A 23,275-nucleotide genomic window follows, 5' to 3' on the forward strand; every position below is an offset into this window, starting at 1 on the left:
ATCTGTGCCTCGACACAATCCTATCTCGGAGCTCTACGGAAAATTCCTTCTACCTCATGGCTTGTTTTTTTGCTCTGACATGCACTGTCAACTGTGGAGAGTCGTGTGCCTTTCCAAATTATGTCCACTCAATTAAATTTAACACAGATTGCCTCCAATCAAGTTGTAGAAACATCTCAAGGATGATCAATGGAAACAGGATGCACCTGAGCTCAATTTCGAGTCTCATAGCAAAGGGTCTGAATACTTATGTAAATAATGTATTTTTTTAATTTTTTATTTTTATATATATTTGCAACAATGTCTAAAAACATGTTTTCACTCTGTCATTATGGGGTATTGTGTGTAGATTGATGAGGATTTGTATTTATTTGATCCATTTTAGAATAGGGCTGTAACCTAACAGAATGTGGAAAAAGGGAAGGGGTCTGAATACTTTCGCCAATGTGCTGTACACAGTGTATGTCTATTTTGGCGTCATACACATGTACATTCCTGTGTGACATTTAGCATTGATTCCATTTAATCCAACCCACACCAAACCAGCCAGCCTGAACACAACCCACACAATTACTCAGAGATTATGACTCAGGCTCCATGGAAGTTGGAAAAAGGCATGTATATCTTATATCCATCAAACACAACTCTGGACCTCAAAGCCAGTGCCACTGCCATTTTTCATTGTTCCCCTCTAAGGGACTGATTTAGACCTGGGATACCAGGTGGGTGCAATTCATTATCAGATAGAACAGAAAACCAGCAGGCTCCGGACCTCGTAGGGTAAGAGTTGAATACCCCTCCCTGCCTTATATGTTACAGTACTCCCCAGTCTTGCCTGGTGTAGTGTTAGACTGCCAGTAGTAGTAGTGAGAACAGATGTCTATCATGCTTATCTTCAGGAGGCCCTCAACACAGCTGCAGGGGACGATGGGAAAAGGGAATGCATAAGTAGTCCTACATAATGTAGCGGAAAGAAAGAAGCGTACAGTATGGAAGTAGACAGTGTGTTTAATGACGTTGACTGATTTCATAGATGCCAGTTTAAGCGGGGCTCAAGCTCTGTGTGTGAAGTCCGTGAGGGGTGCGCTGATGTGATTGCCCGTTTTTTATTTTGGGATTGCCCGGGATGGGAGTGTTTGAATATTTGAATGGGAGTGTTGTTGGTAAGTGGACTGAGTCACAGGAAAAGAGCATGATTTCCCCTGAAAATGTGAAATGGTGAAATATCTCTCATGCTCTCAACAGACTTAGTGCCAATTAAAAAAGTAATTCATTGTGGGGTCTTTCTGTCTCGCTCTCTGTCTCTGTCTCTCTCTGTCTCTCTCTCTCTCTTTGTCTCTCTCTCTCTCTTTGTCTCTCTCTCTCGGTCTTCTGTCTTTGTCTCTGTCTCTCTCTCTCTGCCTCTGCCTCTCTTACATAAGCCATCCAGTGTGATACAGCATATTTGCTTTGTTTTTATCAGGAAGTCATGAAGCCATTTGCATTGTTTTTAGTTCTAAGATGTTGGCTTTTTTCCAGTAACACAGGCAGTGTGTGTGCGTTTTGTGTGTTGTGTTTTTATATAATTGGTTTTTTAGATATGTGTGAGTGGGAGCCTGTGGCTATGGTTGAAACATATTACATTATCCATTTCCTGGTACTAGCCCATAGATATGTTCTCTCTCTCGTGTCCTCATGTTCTCTCTCTCTCTCGTCCTCATGTTCTCTCTGTGAGTCACTGTCCGTAAGTGGTTGAAAGATCAGTGGAACTTTAAAGAACCCTTGACCCTTGTGAACAAACAGATTCATAAACAGATAGTGTGAATGGGGAGTTTTTTAGAAATGACCTGTTCATTACCTGTGGCCCACCTGTGTTTTACTCTGTCAATCATGGCTCAGCAAGCCAGTCAGACGTCCCTCATTTTGCATGGAGACCTGTGGTGTCATCCACTTTAGAACGTCAATGTATAGATGTGCTTTATCTCGCCCAATGCACTTGATTTACCTCTTAAGTGCAGGCCCATTTAGAATCAAGCTCACCTATCACTGTCAGTAAGGGCTGCCTCTTGTGTGACATGGTGTTCTCTGATTGGCATTCGCAGGTGGACATCAGCCTACAGAGCAGCTTCCAGCCGGGGATGAAGCTGGAGGTGGCCAATAAGAGCAGGCCAGACACTTACTGGGTGGCCACCATCGTCACCACCTGCAGCCAGCTGCTGCTGCTACGCTTCAGTGGCTACGGAGATGACCGCAAGGCCGACTTCTGGTGTGATGTCATGACAGCCGAACTCCACCCAGTAGGCTGGTGCACCCAGAACAACAAGACCCTCCAACCCCCTGAAGGTAGGGGCAGTACACGGGGCTGTGAATTTTATATTTGCGTTTTACACTTGAATACACACATCTTAGCCTATAGTGAAAAAACACCCTCTTCATCTGCTGCTTTATAGATCATATACTGAACACACACCTGTAGTGGACTTCACCTGACCTCCTAGTATAATACAACACCTGTAGTGGACTTCACCTGACCTCCTAGTATAATACAACACCCTGTAGTGGACTTCACCTGACCTCCTAGTATAATACAACACCTGTAGTGGACTTTACCTGACATCCTAGTATAATAAAACACCCTGTAGTGGACTTCACCTGACCTCCTAGTATAATAAAACACCCTGTAGTGGACTTTACCTGACCTCCTAGTACAATACAACACCTGTAGTGGACTTTACCTGACCTCCTAGTATAATAAAACACCCTGTAGTGGACTTCACCTGACCTCCTAGTATAATACAACACCTGTAGTGGACTTCACCTGACCTCCTAGTATAATACAACACCTGTAGTGGACTTCACCTGACCTCCTAGTATAATACAACACCTGTAGTGGACTTCACCTGACCTCCTAGTATAATAAAACACCCTGTAGTGGACTTCACCTGACCTCCTAGTATAATAAAACACCCTGTAGTGGACTTCACCTGACCTCCTAGTATAATACAACACCTGTAGTGGACTTTACCTGACCTCCTAGTATAATACAACACCTGTAGTGGACTTTACCTGACCTCCTAGTATAATACAACACCTGTAGTGGACTTTACCTGACCTCCTAGTATAATACAACACCCGTAGCTGGACTTTACCTGACCTCCTAGTACAATACAACACCTGTAGTGGACTTTACCTGACCTCCTAGTATAATAAAACACCTGTAGTGGACTTTACCTGACCTCCTAGTACAATACAACACCTGTAGTGGACTTTACCTGACCTCCTAGTACAATACAACACCTGTAGTGGACTTTACCTGGCCTCTTAGTATAATAAAACACCTGTAGTGGACTTTACCTGACCTCCTAGTATAATAAAACACCTGTAGTGGACTTCACCTGGCCTCCTAGTATAATACAACACCTCTAGCTGCACTTTACTGACCTCCTAGTATAAATCAACACCTGTAGCTGGGACTTTACCTGACCTCCTGGTATAATACAACACCTGTAGCTGGACTTTTCCTGACCTCCTAGTATAATACAACACCTGTAGCTGGACTTTTCCTGACCTCCTAGTATAAATCAACACCTGTAGCTGGGACTTTACCTGACGTCCTGGTATAATACAACACCTGTAGCTGGACTGTGCCTGACCTCCTAGTATAATACAACACCTGTAGTGGACTTTACCTGGCTTCCTAGTATAATACAACACCTGTTGCTGGACTTTACCTGGCTTCCTAGTATAATACAACACCTGTAGCTGGACTTTACCTGACTTCCTAGTACAATACCACACCTGTAGTGGACTTTTCCTGACCTCCTAGTATAATACAACACCTGTAGCTGGACTTGACCTGGCCTCCTTGTATAATACAGCACCTGTTGCTGGACTTTACCTGACCTCCTAGTACAATACAACACCTGTAGCTGGTCTTTACATGACCTCCAAGTATAATACAACACCTGTAGCTGAACTTTACCTGACCTCCTAGTATAAATCAACACCTGTAGCTGGGACTTTACCTGACCTCCTGGTATAATACAACACCTGTAGCTGGACTTTACCTGACTTCCTAGTACAATACCACACCTGTAGTGGACTTTACCTGGCCTCCTAGTATAATACAACACCTGTAGTGGACTTTACCTGGCCTCCTAGTATAATACAACACCCGTAGCTGGACTTTATCTGACCTCCTAGTATAATACAACACCCGTAGCTGGACTTTACATGACCTCCTAGTATAATACAACACCCGTAGCTGGACTTTACATGACCTCCAAGTATAATACAACACCTGTAGCTGAACTTTACCTGACCTCCTAGTATAAATCAACACCTGTAGCTGGGACTTTACTTGACCTCCTGGTATAATACAACACCTGTAGTTGGACTTTGTCTGACCTCCTAGTATAATACAACACCTGTTGCTGGACTTTACCTGGCCTCCTACTATAATTCAACACCTGTAACTGGACTTTACCTGACCTCCTAGTATAATACAACACCCGTAGCTGGACTTTATCTGACCTCCTAGTATAATATAACACCTGTAGCTGGACTTTACCTGACCTCCTAGTATAATACAACACCTGTAGCTTGACTTTACCTGACCTTCTGGTATAATGCAACACCTGTAGCTGGACTTTACCTGACCTTCTAGTATAATACAACACCTGTAGCTTTTAGATACCCCAATTAAGCCTGATCACACAGACACAGTGCACCCTATCCCAAGACACACACACACAGTCTCAGCCTGTTATGACACTCTACCCTGCCCTGGGCCAGCCCATGTGAGTCAATAAGAGTGTGAGCTCATTCTGCGTTGTCAGCGAACACACAACAGCTGACTGCTCTGTTTAGTCAAACACACAACTGACACCCAAAAACATTTAGCAACTTTAATTCAAGGTGGACTCGGATGAACACGATGTTTGCTCATAAAGTGATTGTTTATTTAGCTTGTTTAGTTTGTTGAACACACGCAAACACACACACTCAATTTAACCTCATGTGATATTAGCCATGGTAAATACTGAAAGTCACCCTTTCTCCACCTCTAGTGCTCTAGCTAACCTGACGTTCTCCCTTCCACCCCCTGATCCTTCTGTTTCACCCATTTCCAAAGCTTGTCAAAAAGAAATCCTGTCTATTATTTATCATCTGATCCTCCTTTTATAGGCCGTTCTAGAAGAGGCATTTTCACACCGGATCATCTCTTCCACATGACTCACCCTCCATAACAGAGTTTTGATTTATTTATGCTGAATTTGCTTCTACCTGACCTTTTTTCACACCGCAATCTTTACCTGGTGGCAAATCTCACTGTGGGGTAAAAATAGGACAGTATAAAAATATATATAATAGACCTATAGAAACTGCAGCAGTGGGGGATATAATGTGCTAGATTTTTATGTAGCTTTAATTGACCTTTTAACACACACACTGGAGTATAAGTGGCCACAAGAGACACAGAGGATCTCCGTGTTGGCAGAGAGCTGATGGGTTGAGGGGACTGAATGGCAATGAAATGGACTTTGTAATAACCATGAGTGTTTAGTGGGCTAGATGACACCCAAGGGACTGGGTAGATGACACACACCATGGCACGCACACACTCTCGTTTCGATTTGACTCAAGAGATTTTGCGTTTATGGGTTATATAATAACCCTTGTCTATAATAAGGGTTTGCATGAGAGGTGGACAGACTATTGGTGTGAGTTTACTAGCTACTGTATGCGGCTCAGTGAATAGGGCTGGTAGACCTCATGTATTTGCAGAACAGGAACAGGGGGGAGTGGAAGGCAACCTTTCTTCATGGGGCGGCAGGGTAGCCTAGTGGTTAGAGTGTTGGACTACTAAAAGAAAGGTTGCAAGTTCAAATCCCCGAGCTGACAAGGTACAAATCTGTTGTTCTTCACCTGAACAGGCAGTTAACCCACTGTTCGTAGACCATCATTGAAAATAAGAATTTGTTCTTAACTGACTTGCCTAGATAAATAAAGATCAAATTAAATGTTTTCTCCTTGATATGATAATTGATCAAATAACAATGAAATAACCTTCATTGTTTTTTGTCATCACGCCAAGCAACGTGTGTGTGTGTGTGTATGCGTTTGTGTGTGTGTGTATGTTTCTATTTTACAGTTACCTTTATTTCTTTTTGTTTCTCAGATAACGTTTACCTAAGAAAAGGTAAGCAGTCCTATCAGTCTTCCTGACGATCTCGCCTGCCTGCCTGCTAGTTCTTCTCAGCAAGGAAAAGTCTAAATGGGATCCTTGGGGCATCCAACTCTGACATCACCCCATTGAAGTTGACTTTTAAAACAGTTGTTAGGGTTAGCTAGGGTTTTGGTTATGGTTAGGTTCAGGGTAGGTTAGGGGTTGGGTTTAGGGTTGGGACGTCCCAAGGATTCTGCATATCACTAACCTTCTCAGCGTTGCATGTGTGCTTCCTTTTCCTCCTCCTTGTCAGCTTACAGGAAGTTGCCTCAGAGTTTGTTTAATTGTTATTCCCCCCACCCCCCGTCTTTCTGCATGCCCCCCTGTATTTCCCCATTTCTCACCTCTTCCCCCACCTATTATTTTGGAGGGATAGATGATAGAAGTGAGGCCAGCACACTTCCATCTGTATTAGGGGGGGTTCTTGAATTACAGTGGCATTTGGGCATGGCATTTTAGTAACATCAAATATACCTTTTAGGTCAATTAGGAAATGGAGTCCGCAAATTCTCAAATCTAAGGTCGCCAATACTTTTAAAATACTTTACTGTGATACGATTAATAATTTTACTCATGTTATTTCCTTTCACATACATTGACTAACATCAAGTGACACTGTATTTAGACACACCAAATTATTATTTTTGTAAAAAATGTATTTCACCTTTATTTAACCAGGTAGGCAAGTTGAGAACAAGTTCTCATTTACAATTGCGACCTGGCCAAGATAAAGCAAAGCAGTTCGACACACACAGTAACACAGAGTTACACATGGAGTAAAACAAACATACAGTCAATAATACAGTAGAAACAAGTCTATATAGGATGTGAGCAAATGAGGTGAGATAAGGGAGGTGAAGGCAAAAAAAAGGCCATGGTGGCAAAGTGAATACAATATAGCAAGTAAAACACTGGAATGGTAGATTTGCAGTGGAAGAATGTGCAAAGTAGAAATAAAAATAATGGGGTGCAAAGGAGCAAAATAAATCAATAAATACAGTAGGGGAAGAGGTAGTTGTTTGGGGTCAATTATAGATGGGCTATGTACAGGTGCATTCATCTGTGAGCTGCTCTGACAGCTGGTGCTTAAAGCTAGTGAAGGAGATGAGTGTTTCCAGTTTCAGAGATTTTCGTAGTTCGTTCCAGTCATTGGCAGCAGAGAACTGGAAGAAGAGGCGGCCAAAGGAAGAATTGGTTTTGGGGGTGACCAGAGAGATATACCTGCTGGAGCGTGTGCTACAGGTGGGTGCTGTTATGGTGACCAGCAAGTTGAGATAAGTAGGGACTTTACATATCAGGGTCTTGTAGATGACCTGGAGCCAGTGGGTTTGGCGACGAGTATGAAGCGAGGGCCAGCCAACGAGAGTGTACAGGTCGCAGTGGTGGGTAGTATATGGGGCTTTGGTGACAAAACGGATGGCACTGTGATAGACTGCATCCAATTTATTGAGTAGGGTATTGGAGGCTATTTTGTAAATGACATCACCGAAGTCGAGGATCGTCAGTTTTACGAGGGTATGTTTGGCAGCATGATTGAAGGATGCTTTCTTGTGAAATAGGAAGATTTAACTTTGGATTGGAGATGTTTGATGTGAGTCTGGAAGGAGAGTTTACAGTCTTAACCAGACACCTAGGTATTTGTAGTTGTCCACATATTCTAAGTCAGAACCGTCCAGAGTAGTGATGCTAGACGGGCAGGCAGGTGCAGGCAGCGATCGGTTGAAGAGCATGCATTTAGTTTTACTTATATTTAAGAGTAGTTGGAGGCCACGGAAGGAGAGTTGTATGGCATATTAATGGAATCCTCAAATGTATGACATTCTAACAGGGGGTGATATGCTAATACTTTAAAAAATATATAGACCCGTCCCTGATAACAGGTTGCCACTGGAGAGAATGCTCAAGGTCCTTGTAATCAATGATTTTCAAGGTGGTAACACCAATGACATTAAACTGATGGACACACGTTATTTTTTAAAACTAGTATAATGTATTTTAATGGCCTTCTTTGTATTTGTTGATCTACACAATATATTTAATACATTTGTTCAAAATAATAGGCTTATCTATCTATCTCTAAATCTCCAAACCATGTCACTACACCTCTGCACATCACCAGTTGGACAAGCCAATTTGCTAGCCCCCAGTAGTATCTACAATGCATACAAATAGATATGTTTCAGTATAAAGGACCTATGTACACACATTCTGTGGTAGTCAGTCTCGCTGTTGTTTATAGGCTCTGTTTTAACTGGGGAGTGGGGCAGAGTTCAGAATATAACTTTGGAACGTGTGTATGTGTGTCAGTGGTGTAAAGTACTTAAGTAAAAATACTTTAAAGTACTACTTTTTTAGTATCTGTACTTTACTTTATTTATATTTTTGACAACTTTTCCATTACTACATTTCTAAAGAAAATTATGTACTTTTTACTCAATAAATTTTCCCTGACACCCAAAAGTACTTTTGAATGCTTAGCAGGACATGACAATTGGTCTAATTCAAGAGCACATCCATGGTCATCCCTACTGCCTCTTATCTGGCGGACTCCCTATACATGCTTCGTTTGTAAATTATGTCTGAGTGTCATCTGTAAAAGAAAAAAGAAAATGGTGCGGTCTGGTTTGCTTAATAGGAATTTGAAATTATTTCTACTTTTACTTAGTATATATTTTGCAATTACATTTACTTTTGATACATAAGTATAATTAAAACCAAATACTTAGACTTTTACTCAAGTAGGATTTTACTGGATGACTTTCACTTTTACTTGAGTCATTTTCTATTAAAGTATCTTTACTTTTCCTTGTGCTGCTTACGCCAAATCCTGACTCTGCCATCAGCATGACGCAACAGGGACCGGGATTCCATGCCCACTGGAGCTGCTTCTTCTTGGTTTTAGCTGATAGGAGTGGTACCCAGTGTGGTTTGCTGCAATAGCCCATCCGTGACAAGGGTCGACGAGTTGTGCATTCCATTCTGCACACCACTGTTGTGCTACGCCATTATTTGCCTGTTTGTGGCCCACCTGTTAGCTTGCACCATTCTTGCTGTTCTCTATCGACCTCTTTCATCAGCGAGCTGATGCCCACAGGACTGCTCCTTATTGGATGTTTTTGGTTTGTCACACCATTCTCCTTAGACAAAGTCATGCGTGAAAAGCCCAGGAGGCCGGCTGTTTCTGAGAACCTAGAACCAGTGCTTCTGGCACAGATGATCATACCACGCTCAGTCGCTTAGGTCACTAGTTATTCCCATTCTAACGTTCAATCGAACAGTAAATGGATGCCTGTCTGCCTGCTTTATATAGCAAGCCACATCCACGTGACTCACTGTCTGTAGGAGCGAAGCATTTTTGTGAATGGAGTGGCTACTGAGTGTGTTTTCTTAATAAATAGCAGTTAAATAAAACGTGTATTTGTCATGTTAAATCAATTTTAAATGGTGCCAAACTCAAGCAACCGCATTTACTACCACAATTCAAGAATGACCCATTATTGTTTTAATCCTAGCACCGGTATTCTCAAGTTCAGGATGTGTCTATCACCTTCCATTTCCACTAGTGTGTATTACCAGAATTAAACTCTCTGACAGTCTTCCACTAGACAGCAGGTGTCTCAGCCTAGGATCTTAGCTTGTCTAGACACGGCTGACACTCTGCCTGCTCGGCACATTCTACAACACATTCTCAGAATTCACCAGAATTACGTGTGTGTGTGTGTGTGTGTGTGTGTGTGTGTGTGTGTGTGTGTGTGTGTGTGTGTGTGTGTGTGTGTGCATGTGCATGCGGGGCTCTACATTTATATTTTTTATTGGTAGCACTGGTGCGCCTAACTTAAAGTTAGAAGCACCACTCTTAAATGTGCACACAACACAATGTCACAGATGTCTCAAGTTGAGGGAGTGTGCAATTGGCATGCTGATTGCAAGAATTTCCACCAGAGCTGTTGCCAGAGAATCTAATGTTCATTTCTCTACTATAAGCTGACTCCAACGTCATTTTGCAGAAATTGGCAGCGCGTCCAAATGGTCTCACAACCGCAGACCACGTGTAACCATGCCAGCCCAGGACCTCCCCATCCTGCCCACTTCACCTGTCGGATTGTCTAAGACCAGCCACCCAGACAGCTGATGAAACTGTGGGTTTGCGCAACCAAAGAATTTCTGCACAAACGGTCAGAAACTGTCTCGGGAAGCTAATCTGCGTGCACGTCCTCCACACCAGGGTCTTGACCTGACTGCAGTTTGGTGTCGTAACCTACTTCAGTCGGCAAATGCTCACCTTCAATGGCCACTGGTTTCAACTGGGCGAGCGGTTTGCTGATGTCAACGTTGTGAACACAGTGCACCATGGGGGCGGTATGGTTATGGTATATAGTATTATGGTATATAGTATTATGGTATAGGAAGGCATAAAGCTGCGGACATTTTATCGATGGCATTATGGCAATTTCAATACACAGAGATACCGTGATGAGATCCTGAGTCTTGTTGTCGTGCCATTCATCCTCCTCCTTCACCTCATGTTTCAGCATGTGTTTGCTTTGTCCTAGCTAGTGCATTCTAAGTAAAGGTAGCATTAGTGATGAGTTTCCTACAGACTAACTGGCGTTTTGCAAAGAGCAAGATTCACAAACTATTACGACAATAGAGAAAACGACATGGGGATTCATATTTAGAAGCTATGTGGAAAGCGGCATCGTTGTTGTTTTGGAACAATCTGTTGAGTGACATGCTGAGAGAAACAGTCACAGTGTGGAGAAACTGTCCGTGTGCTGCCTCACTGTTGAGTGACAGGGTGGGGCTTCAGCCTGTCTTGTTTCATATCGAATTTGATTTGTCACATGCCCCGAATACAACAGGTGTAGACCTTACAGTGAAATACTTACTTACAAGCCCTTAACCAACAATGCAGTTTTAATAAAAATAAGTGTTAAGTAAAACATAGATGAGTAAAAAATAAAAGTAACAAATAGTTAAAGAGCAGCAGTAAAAAAATAACAATAGTGAGGCTACATACAGGGGGTACCGGTACAGAGTCAATGTGCGGGGGGCACATTTAGTCGAGCTAATTTAAGTAATATGTACATGTAGGTAGAATTAAAGTAACTATGCATAGATTATAAACAGAGAGTAGTGGTTCCAACGAAATATTGTTGCGCTTGACATTTTTTTCAAAATTCGCACAAGTGTGTGTGTGTCAGGAGCTTTGAAGGAATCACATGTTTAGTCATGTGATAACAGCGCTGCTCTCAGAACCCCACCGAGGTCGTTTGCATAATGCATTCACCACACTCACTCCTTCCTGCCAGGACCTGCTAGAGAGGAGGCGCTGAGATGGGGCTCAGGCCTACTTCACAGCTCTCTCTCTCTGTGTGTGTGTGAACACTCTTGACCTGCCTCTGTCCTTAATAGTGCAGGAATGAATCCTTAGTTGGCAGGAAGGACTACACACACATCAACCTGGTCAAAGACAAGCCAACTAACTAACACTAGGCAGTCAGAAAGAGCAGGCCAGGACTGATTTGATACCCAAATGACCAATCCTCCCCATCTCCACCACTTGATTTGCAACCGCTTTGTATTTACTTGGTGTGTAGTGTAGTGTGGATGGGTGTAGTTCCCATCTCCAATCTCATTTGCTTGTGTTCCTTTTCATAATGATTATGTAACTAGTGCTGGATGTATTTAGTGTGGGCCAGTCTTGTTCTCTACCTAGCCCAGGTGATATTAAGTTTAGGCATGCATGTCATTATTGCTGCCATTTACAACCCCCCCCCCCCACCTACACACACTTCTCACACACACTCTTAACCCCTTACGTCCTGGGGAAGTAAATCCACTGCACTTACTGTAAACACATCTGAGTTCATTCATATTCCATGGCGGTCTCTTATTCACTCCTGACTTCTCATCAACATGGCTTTACGTTAACTAGCTAGCGCGTCTCCCTCGTCGTAAAACGCCTACACGTGATTTAGCCTATCACAACAGAGAGGTGTCTGTCTATCCTGTTGGCTGTCATTCAGTGACTATTGAGCAACAGTTCTGACTATAAATAACATTCACCTGTATCTCTGCTGTTGATTTTTGTCTTTCTACTTTGAGTATTTTGATAATTTTTCTAAAAGGTAGTTTGTTGTCGCCAACCCACCTGGTTAAACAATGGGGTATTTACTAGCAGTAGATTACTAGATTGTTACTGGTACATATTAAATCCTGATCTAGGGTCTGTGGTTATACTATTAATTCAGTCTTACAAGACCCCCAGAAGTCTTGGTAGATAGGTATTGTATCTGTGTGGTTTACTATGCCACTGTAATACTACTCACTAGATATTATTCACTGTGTGAGACTGGTGGTCTAATTTGGTCCCATTAGCCCTGATTAGAATCTGCTGTACTGCTGTGATCACAGATGAAAACATCCCTCCCTGCCATGATACAGGCCAGACTTGTTCTTTTAGTAATCGCTTTGATTCTCTTAAATACGCTTTTGAATTAGCCTTCACTGTCTGTTTACACAATGGCTTGTTGTTGGATATGCAAATCAGATATTTGTTTGGATGTCTCCCAGTGTAGCAGAGGAGAGGAGAGGAGAGATTGAAGAGAACCCCCTCTCCCCTTTTCTAAGTAAATTATGCAGTTATTGTTTTGTGGAAGTCAGAATTTGCCTCTGTGTCTATCGCCTGGAGGATGGGCAAGACAAAGGAAAAAATATATAATTTACATGCAAACTAGTACTGTAACTACATTCTGGACCGGAGGGGGCCGAGGAGGTAGAAAAGAGAGGGAGAGAGAGAGGGGGATGGGCAGAAGTTCAGATGCCGAAGCAGCAGCCTGCATTCTGCACTGTGGCCTATTCTAAATGGCTTGATGACTAATCTAGCAGGATCTGTAAAAATAGTTGATCTATTTCTGCACACCGGAGATCAACAGGAGCAGTGTGTGTGTGTGTGTGTGGAAAAAACACTATTATTAACCAGGGGTGGTGTGGAGAGATGCACTGGGGCAGAAGGACATTATTTGCACCATGTATGGAAAAAGGATCGGTCATGTCCCGAGACAGTGATTTGTTTGTATGAAAATGAATTGACTGTTTCTCTAAATATGGCTTCAGAAGAATATGCCAATGAGAGAATATAAAATGAGGGGAAAATACCTCTGTTCCCATAGGAATGAATGATTCTATTTGTTTTCTAAGTGTGGCGTGGCTTATTAACATGTAGCAGTGTAATACTCCATGATCTGGGCTACTGGCCACTAGTCGTTCTACTGTGACTCGTGTCACCTTTCCCCGATTAGTCAGATATTCTCAGAATCTTTGCGTCCAATTGGTGACTGTAAACCTAGAGCATTAGATGTCTCTGGAGAGGGGTGGATAACTCATCACTTAAAAATAGATTACTCTAGTTTTGTGTGTGTGTGTGTGTGTGTGTGTGTGTGTGTGTGTGTGTGTGACTTACTAGAACCACAGAGTTTCTAAACCACAGAGCTTCTAAACATCACAAGACTTCCGGAAACAATTGCGAAACCGACCAAGCAGACCAGGCCGTTTTTTGGGGTTTGATAAGTCAATGGGAGAATTGTGTCAAACACCTGTCAAACACCTGCGTAATGACTTGGATTGTCAATTAATTTTGGCCCGCTTCCATACCAACTGTATACTTGCACTACAAGTCAAGCAGTTTTTTTTCAGTATGGCCCTTGCGCTGTTTGAGTTTGACACCCCCGCCTTAGTTGTGAATTTTCTTGAAATCTAAAGGCACAACCTCGATTCGAGACAATTTCTTAAGTAGTTGAACATATTACCGTGTGAAAGTGACAAACTGAAACATTGAACATTTGTGTCAATAACAACTTTATATCAAAGGAGTGCCTTTTGATTTGACGGGCCGCACATGCTCAGTTTGGTGCGAGACGACTGTTAAACCTGATGGAGTGTTTCTATGCGTGATCTTAGCTAGCCAGTGTCACCATGACATTGCCTACAAGTGTGTTCGGGGATTTCTATCGGAGAAGCAGTTTCTGCCTGTCTTTGGGAAGTCACTAGTCAGCGTGGAGTCAAAGTAAAATCAAGACTCACAATGCACCATGAATTAAACATCACTACTGTTGCACTGTGGGAAACAGAAAGTGGAGTAAACAAACATGTCCTATGCAAATGAGCAGGAACTAACCATTTAAATGGCTCTGGAAAGGGTGATACGTGTGTGTGTTCATTCATGCCTGCCTTTTTCTACCATGCTCCCATTGTATCTCTCTAAACACCTGCGTATGTGGACTGCTCTATACTGTAGTGCTCTGTATCTAACTGTTTTCCACTGTTGTTCACTGCTTAGCCTGGTGCAAATATATGTAAATGCATTGTCAAGTATGGTTTCGCTTGCACAGTACAGTATTTTTGACCGTCTATCTCTCCCTCTGTTCTGTCTCGTAGCCATCAAGGAGAAGTACAGTGACTGGACAGATTTTCTCATCCAGGACTTGACTGGCTCACGGACCGCACCAGCAAACCTACTGGAAGGGGTGAGTACTGTCTCGATGGGAGTGTGACAGGGAGAACGAGACGGAGAGAACGAGGGAGAGAGATAATGAGACTGTGTATGCGTAGGTGACACCCGTGTATTAACCATCAACACGTTTAGAGCTTTAGCTGATCTGTTGAGCTCTGTATGTCAAGCTGAAGTTTCACCCCAGATAATACCAGTTCCCTCTCAAAGACCAAATCACACATGCAGCGCCATCAAAGAATTAACACCTCTTGACTTATTCCGTTTTGTGTTGCCTTACAGCCTGAATTCAAAAATGGATTACATTTATATTTGTTCTCAACCATCTACACACGATACCCCCACAATGACTAAGGGAAAATAGGATTTCAGAAATGTTAGCAAATGTATTGAAAATGAAATACAGAAATATCTCAATCACATAAGTATTCACACGAGTCAATACATGTTAGAATCACCTTTGGCAGCGATTACCACTGTGAGTCTTTCTGGATAAGTCTCTAAGAGCTTTGCACACCTGGATTTGACAAATTTTGCACATTATTCTTTTCAAAATTCTTCAAGCTCTGTCAGGTTGGTTGTTGATCGTTGCTAGACAGCCACTTTCAAGTCTTGCCATAGATTTTCAAGCAGATTTAAGACAAAACTGTAACTAGGCAACTCAGGAACATTCAATGCTGTCTTGGTAAGAAACTCCAGTGTATTTGACCTAGTGTTTTAGGTTTTTGTCCTGCTGAAAGGTGAGTTTGTCTCCAGTGTCTGTGGAAAGCAGACTGAACCAGGTTTTCCTCTAGGATTTGGCCTGTGCTTAGCTCTGTTCCGTTTATTTTATCCTAAAAAGATGGGGAATTTTTAAAATCAAACCAAACTTTATTTGCCACATGCGCCGAATACAACAAGTGTAGACTTTACCGTGAAGTGCTTACTTACAAGCCCTTAACCTACAGTGCAGTTCAAGAAGAGTTAAGAAAATATTTACCAAATAAACTAAAGTTAAAAAATAATAATAAAAAGTTACACAATAACAATAACGAGGCTATATACAGGTAGTACCGGTACCAAGTCAGTGTGCAGGGGTACTAGTTGAGGTAATCTGTACATGTAGGTGGGTTGAAGTGTACAGATGATAAACAGCGAGTAGCAGCAGTGTACAAAAGGGAGGGGCGGGGTTGTCAATGTAAATTGTCTGGTGGCGATTTTATGAATTGTTCAGCAGTCTTATGGCTTGGGGGTAGAAGCTGTGACTAGAGTCTCTGACAATTATGGGCTTTCCTCTGACACCGCCTATTAAATAGGTCCTGGATGGCAGGAAGTTTGACCCCGGCGATGTACTGGGCCGTTCGCACTACCCTCTGTAATGACTTACGGTCAGATCCCGAGCAGGCGGTGATGCATCCGGTCAGGATGCTCTCGAGTGCTCTCTTCACGACTGTCTTGGTATGTTTGGACCATGATAGTTCGTTGGTGATGTGGACACCAAGGAACTTGAAACTCTCGACCTGCTCCACTACAGCCTTGTCGATATTAATGGGGGCCTTTTCGGCCCGCCTTTTCCTGTAGTCCACGATCAGCTTATTAGTCTTGCTCAAATTGAGGGAGAGGTTGTTGTCCTGGCACCACCTTGCCAGCTCTCTGAGATCCTCCCTATAGGCCATCTCGTCGTTGTCGGTGATCAGGCCTACCATTGTTGTGTCATCAGCAAACTTAATGATGGTGTTGGAGTCGTGCCTGGCCGTGCAGTCATGAGTGAACAGGGACTACATGAGGGGACTGAGAACGCCCCAGTGGCCCCAGTGTTGAAGATCAGCGTGGCGGATGTGTCATTACCTACCCTTACCACCTGGGGGCGGCCCATCAGGATCCAGTTGCAGAGGGAGGTGTTTAGTCCCAGAGTCCTTAGCTTAGTGATGAGCTTCATGGGCACTATGGTGTTGAACACTGAGCTGGTGTCAATGAACATCATTCTCACATTGGTGTTCCCTTTGTTCAGGTGAGATAGTGGAGTGCGACTGATATTGCGTCATCTGTGGATCTGCGAATTGGACCTGTTTAAATGTTTTGTTCACATCAGCTACCGAGAGCGTTATCACACAGTCATCCAGAACAGATGGTGCTCTGGTGCATGCTTCAGTGTTGCTTGCCCTGAAGTGAGCACAAAAGGCATTTAGCTCATCTGGCAGGCTAGCGTCACTGGGCAGCTCACGTCCGGGTTTCCCTTTGTAGTCCGTAATAGTTTTCAAGCCCTGCCACATCCAACGAGCGTCAGAGCCGATATAGTAGGATTCAATCTTAATCCTATATTGACGCTTTGCTTGTTTGATGGTTCATCTGAGGGCATATAAGCGTCCGGGCTTATAAGCGTCCGGATTAGTCTTCCACTCGAGCCATTAGCTCGATGCGGATGTTGCCTGTAATCCATGGTTTCTGGTTGGGATATGTATGTACAGTCAATGTGGGAATGACGTCATCGATGCACTTATTGATGAAGCCGATTAACATGCTCTTTGAAGAGGTAGGCTTTCAGGTGCTTTTGGATATGGGCAGGGATTCTGCTGTCCTAAATGTAGGGGGATGCTGGCTCTGGAAGAGCTTGGACTGGGCTGAGTGGGAGCTACCCTCCCATATGGGTGTGACTGCCAAGAGACCAGAGGTGGCAGAACAGAGTGCTCTGGTTGGGGTGTAGGATTTGAGTATTGCCTGAAGGTAGGGAGGGGTAGTTCCTCTTGCTGCTCCGTAGGTAACCACCATGGTCTTGTAGTCGACGCTAGCTTCGACCTGAAGCCCGTGGAGTGTGTGAAGGAACGGGATGACATGGGAGAGTTTGGGAAGTTGCAGTGATCCAGACGGGAGATGACAAGTGCCTGGATTAGGACCTGCACAGCTCCCTGCGTGTGGTAGGGTCGTACTCTACGGATGTTGTAGTGCATGAACCTGCAGGAGCGGGTCATTGTTTTTGTTGTTTGCAGAGAATGACAGGGTATTGTCCAGGGTCACGGCAAGCTTCTTTGCACTCTGGGAGGGGGACACTGTGGAGTTGTGAACCGTGATGGAGACGTCTTTCAACCGGCAGGCCTTTCCCGGTAGGAAGAGCAGCTCCGTCTTGTTGAGCTTGAGGTGTTGGGTCGACATCCAAGCTAAGATATCTGCCAGGCACGCAGAGATAGGTGTCGCCATCTGAGTGTCAGAAGAGGGGAAGGTGAAAAGTAGCTGAGTGTCATCTGCATAGCAGTGATAAGAGAGACCATGTGAGGATATTTCAGAGCCCAGTGCCTTGGTGTATAGAGAGAAGAAGGTGGGCCTAGAACTGAGCCCTGGGGGACACCATCCATTTTACATTTAGGCTACAACACAATAAAATGTAGATGAAGTCGAGGGGTTTCTGAAGGCACTGTACACACAGATTTGAATACTTTCCATCAATTCCCTTTTTCCCTCCCTCTCCATCTCTCTCCTCTTCCTCTCCCTCTTCCCATCCTTCTCTTCAGGCTCTGAGGGGGAAGAACACAGTGGATCTGATTGTGGAGGGTTCGGTGATGGAGGTACGGGACCTCACTGACCCCTACCTCTACTGGGCTGCCCGCGTCGCCCAGAACATTGGTGGGAGGCTCCGCCTACGCCATGTAGGTCTCCAAGACGACGCCCACGACACCTGGCTGTTCTACCTCGACGTGAGGCTCCGCCCACTGGGCTGGGCTCAGGAGAACCGCCTGTCACTGGAGCCCCCAGCAGGTAAGGGGTCATAGCTACATGAAGGGAGGGGCTCTGGGTCACATTCAGCTGCGGTAGTGGTAGTTTTAGTGGTGGGGTGAAACAAAAACCTGCAACTTGCAAGGACTCTCCAACTCTATTGGATTTACGGATTATTACGGGTTAGTTATGAATTATATCCAATGAGAGCCATAGATTAGGATCAAACGGTAACCTTGATGTCGTGAGGATCAATGTTACACCCACACATAATCTTCTATCGTGTGTCAATGTTTTTATGACTGTTTTACACCGTTCAGAGCAGCTGGGAGTTTCCCTTCTCTCTGTTCAATATCATAAACCACCTTATCAAGTCTCTCTGTCTCTGTCTGTCTGTCTCTATCTTTCACTCTCTCTGTGTCTCTCTGTCTCTCTCTGTGTCTCTCTCTGTCTCCGTGTCTCTCTCTATCTCTGTCTTTGTCTGTCTTTGTCTGTCTCTTTGACTGTCTCTCTCCCTCTCTCTGTCTGTCTCTCTGTCTCTGTCTGTCTGCCGTCTGTCTGTATATCTGTCTTTCTGTCTCTCTGTTTCTGTCTCTCTCTGTCTGTCTCTGTCTCCATGTCTCTCTCTCTGTGTCTCTCTCTGTCTCCTCTCTCTCTCTCTCCCTGTGTCTGTCTCCCGTGTCTGTCTCTGTCTCCCGTGACTCTCTCTGTCTCCCGTGTCTGTCTCTGTCTCCCGTGACTCTCTCTGTCTCCCGTGACTCTCTCTGTCTCCCGTGTCTCTCTCTGTCTCCCGTGTCTCTCTCTGTCTCCCGTGTCTCTCTCTGTCTCCCGTGTCTCTCTCTGTCTCCCGTGTCTCTCTCTGTCTCCCGTGTCTCTCTCTGTCTCCCGTGTCTCTCTCTGTCTCCCGTGTCTCCCGTGTCTCTCTCTGTCTCCTGTGTCTCTCTCTGTCTCCCGTGTCTCCCGTGTCTCTCTCTGTCTCCCGTGTCTCCCGTGTCTCTCTCTGTCTCTCTCTGTCTCCTTGTGTCTCTCTCTGTCTCTGTCTGTCTGTCTGTCTGTGTCTCTCTCTGTCTGCCGTCTGTCTGTCTGTCTCTGTCTGTCTCTGTCTCTCTCTGTCTCCCTGTCTGTCTCTGTCTCTCTCTCTGTGTGTCGCTGTCTCACTCTGTGTCTCTGTCTCTCTCTCTGTTTCTCTCTGTGTCTCTTTGTCTCTTTGTGTCTGTCTCTGTCTTTGTTTGTCTTTGTCTGTCTCTTTGACAGTCTCTATCTGACTGTCTGTCTCTCCCTCTCTCTCTCGGTCTGTCTCTCTGTTTCTGTCGCTGTCTGTCTGCCGTCTGTCTGTGTCTCGCTCTGTCGGTGTCTGTCTGTCTGTCTGTCTCCCTGTGTCTCTCTCTGTCTCCCTGTGTCTCTCTCTGTCTCCCTGTGTCTCTCTCTGTCTCCCGTGTCTCTCTCTGTCTCCCGTGTCTCTCTCTGTCTCCCGTGTCTCTCTCTGTCTCCCGTGTCTCTCTCTGTCTCCCTGTGTCTCTCTCTGTCTCCTTGTGTCTCTCTCTGTCTCCCTGTGTCTCTCTCTGGCTCCCTGTGTCTCTCTCTGGCTCCCTGTGTCTCTCTCTGGCTCCTTGTGTCTCTCTCTTTCTCTCTCTCTCTGTATCTCTCTCTTTGTCTGTCTGTGTCTGTCTGTGTCTCTCTGTCCCTCTCTGTGTCTCTGTCCCTCTCTGTGTCCTTCTGTCTCTGGTGCCCATGGGATCACTGTCTCTCTCTGTCTCTCTCTGTCTCTCTCTCTGTTCATCTCTCTGTCTGTCTATCTTTGTCTCTCTCTCTCTTCCTCTCTCCGTGTCTCTCTCTCTCTCTCTCTCTCTCTCTCTCTCTCTGTGTCGCCGTCTCTCTCTGTGTCTCTTTGTCTCTCTCTGTATGTGTCTGTCTCTGTCTCTGTCTGTCTCTGTGTCTGTCTCTGTGTCCCTGCCTCTTTCTATGTGTCTCTCTCTGAATGACTCAACATGCTGGCTTCAGTTCATATTCAAGATGTAGATCTTTCAGTTTCAACTTCTACAGATCTGATGACTTTGTCAAAAAACACCTTTCCACAGAACATAACACACACAATGTCACAATCATAGCAACACACTCACACTTGCAATGACACATAGAAACATGTTCCTTCAGACATACATACACTGGTCCACTGTTATAACATGGAAAATGTACAACTCCACAAAACTTTACAAATCTCCTCTCCAAATGATCGATAGAAATCCACATGATTGTCTCCAGTCTCAGCTGTAGTTCCAGGTGAGCCAGTTTGTAGAGAGTGGGAAGGGGAGGGTCATGTGGTTGTAAGATGTATTCATTTAAATTACATCAGATTTTTTTTTTAACAACATAAAAACATTTGGAAAACCCTGGGAGAGTTTTGCTTAAAGGGATAGTGTGAGATGTTGGGGATGAAGCCCTCTCTACTAACCCGGTCAGATGATCCCATGGGCACCATGTTTATGTCTGTATGCAGTTTGAAGGAAGTTAAAGCTAGTTTTGTGAGACATTTCTGAATATTTCACTTTAAATAAACAGTTGAGAGATTTGTAAGGTCTTTCATTTGATGCTGAGTTTCAGTCATATTCTGACTGTCACCTCTCTCTCTCGTCTCAGAGTTGCGCGGCCTGAAGAGCGCCCTCGAGTGGCAGGAGGCCCTGGAGGCGGTGCGGAGCGAGGCCCAGCAGAACCCACTGCCCCTGGAGGTGTTTAAGGTGAGGGTCAGCCACACAGGAAGTAGCCCTGTGACACAGGAAGTGCTTCTACACGCAACCATCTTAATGTGTACTCTTGTGCAGGTTTGTCAGTTCCCGTGACCATTCTTACTGCGTGTCCTTATCAGGCCATGTGGGGCAGATGGTTTAACTGTTACACGAATCAAATACTCACATAATCAGTGTAGTCAAAACCCTGAGTCCCGATCAGTCATTTAACAGACGACATCATGTCATAAGATTCCACTCCACCCAGTTAAAACTCTTCTCTGTCCTGGATACCCAATGGTAGGACAAGCTTCCCACTAATGTCAAGACTTCGCCAATCTTCTCGGAAAAAAATCAAGAACAAAAAAATGTATGATACTAAAGATATAAAATCCCTCGGTAAACAAAAGCACTGACTTTGTGAATAACTACTTTGTCGAGGGTAAATGTACTTGCTACGACTGTGGTATATGGTTGTCTCACCGAGCTATCTTCAGATGGATGCACCAAGTCACTCCGGACAACAGTGTCTGCTAAATCACTAAAATGTCAACGTAAAATGATTACGTTACGTAGCTCCGACACCTCCGCTCCTGCCTGTGTGTGGGTTTATGGTGTGTGTGTGTGTGTAGTGATAAACTGCTGTCTTTCCCACGCCCCTCTTAAGTCTGGGTGTGTACCTGTCGTACAGATGACAGTGATCTGACGGGACCTGTCTGATGGCCTCGGTGTCAGTGGGTTTCAAAGGGCCACGCTAGCTAGCTCTATTTGTCTCTATAGGTCAAACACACCTGTCACAGACAATTAGTCAGACTCACATAGCTATTATTTGTTCTAACTCCGAGCATATTTGGGCGGTTGAGCAGACGAGTCAGTAATATTAAAGTAATAACATTTGAATTATATAACAAAGCCTGTTAACAAAGCCTGTTTGCAGTGACCATTAAAAGAGGTGTGTGTTTTCCACGGTGACCCGGTGGTTTCAGGACCATGCAGACCTGACCAAGCACTCCTTCAGGACGGGGATGAAGCTGGAGATGGTGTCGCCGTCGGAACCGTTCCACATCTGCCCTGTATCTGTCACACAGGTGGGCCTACCTGACCAACTCTATCAAACAGTATCACACCCCACCAAACAGTATCACACCCCACCACCCCACCAAACAGTATCACACCCCACCAAACAGTATCACACCCCACCAAACAGTATTACACCCCACCAAACAGTATCACACCCCACCAAACAGTATCACACCCCACCAAACAGTATCACACCCCACCAAACAGTATCACACCCCACCAAACAGTATCACACCCCACCAAACAGTATCACACCCAATCAAACAGTATCACTCCCCACCAAACAGTATCACTCCCCACCAAACAGTATCACACCCCACCCCCCCACCAAACAGTATCACACCCCACCAAACAGTATCAAACCCCACCACCCCACCAAACAGTATCACACCCAATCAAACAGTATCACTCCCCACCAAACAGTATCACACCCCACCAAACAGTATCACACCCCACCAAACAGTATTACACCCCACCAAACAGTATCACACCCCACCAAACAGTATCACACCCCACCAAACAGTATTACACCCCACCAAACAGTATCACACCCCACCAAACAGTATTACACCCCACCAAACAGTATCACACCCCACCAAACAGTATAACACCCCACCAAACAGTATCACACCCCACCACCCCACCAAACAGTATCACACCCCACCAAACAGTATCAAACCCCACCACCCCACCAAACAGTATCACACCCAATCAAACAGTATCACTCCCCACCAAACAGTATCACTCCCCACCAAACAGTATCACTCCCCACCAAACAGTATCACTCCCCACCAAACAGTATCACTCCCCACCAAACAGTATCACTCCCCACCAAACAGTATCACACCCCACCAAACAGTATCACACCCCACCAAACAGTATCACACCCCACCACCCCACCAAACAGTATCACACCCCACCAAACAGTATCAAACCCCACCACCCCACCAAACAGTATCACACCCAATCAAACAGTATCACTCCCCACCAAACAGTATCACTCCCCACCAAACAGTATCACTCCCCACCAAACAGTATCACACCCCACCACCCCACCAAACAGTA

At 44.6% G+C, this 23,275-nt stretch overlaps 1 protein-coding gene across 5 annotated transcripts in view; it reads left to right on the forward strand.

The window, feature by feature from the left end:
* LOC109910346 (scm-like with four MBT domains protein 2) overlaps positions 1–23,275 on the forward strand; it is a 42,690-nt gene that overhangs the window by 9,509 nt on the left and 9,906 nt on the right. For 3 of the 5 annotated variants that reach the window (XM_031797085.1, XM_031797083.1, XM_031797086.1), the window contains exons 4-9: positions 2,082–2,322; positions 6,161–6,181; positions 14,648–14,736; positions 18,206–18,449; positions 21,045–21,142; positions 22,117–22,218. In XM_031797085.1, coding sequence (XP_031652945.1) covers positions 2,082–2,322; positions 6,161–6,181; positions 14,648–14,736; positions 18,206–18,449; positions 21,045–21,142; positions 22,117–22,218 — 795 coding nt within the window. The remainder of the gene's footprint in view (positions 1–2,081; positions 2,323–6,160; positions 6,182–14,647; positions 14,737–18,205; positions 18,450–21,044; positions 21,143–22,116; positions 22,219–23,275) is intronic. The other 2 variants (XM_031797084.1, XM_031797087.1) reach the window with 1 other exon arrangement.

Source organism: Oncorhynchus kisutch, linkage group LG19 (genome assembly GCF_002021735.2).
Source record: "Oncorhynchus kisutch isolate 150728-3 linkage group LG19, Okis_V2, whole genome shotgun sequence".
Lineage (NCBI taxonomy): Eukaryota > Metazoa > Chordata > Actinopteri > Salmoniformes > Salmonidae > Oncorhynchus > Oncorhynchus kisutch.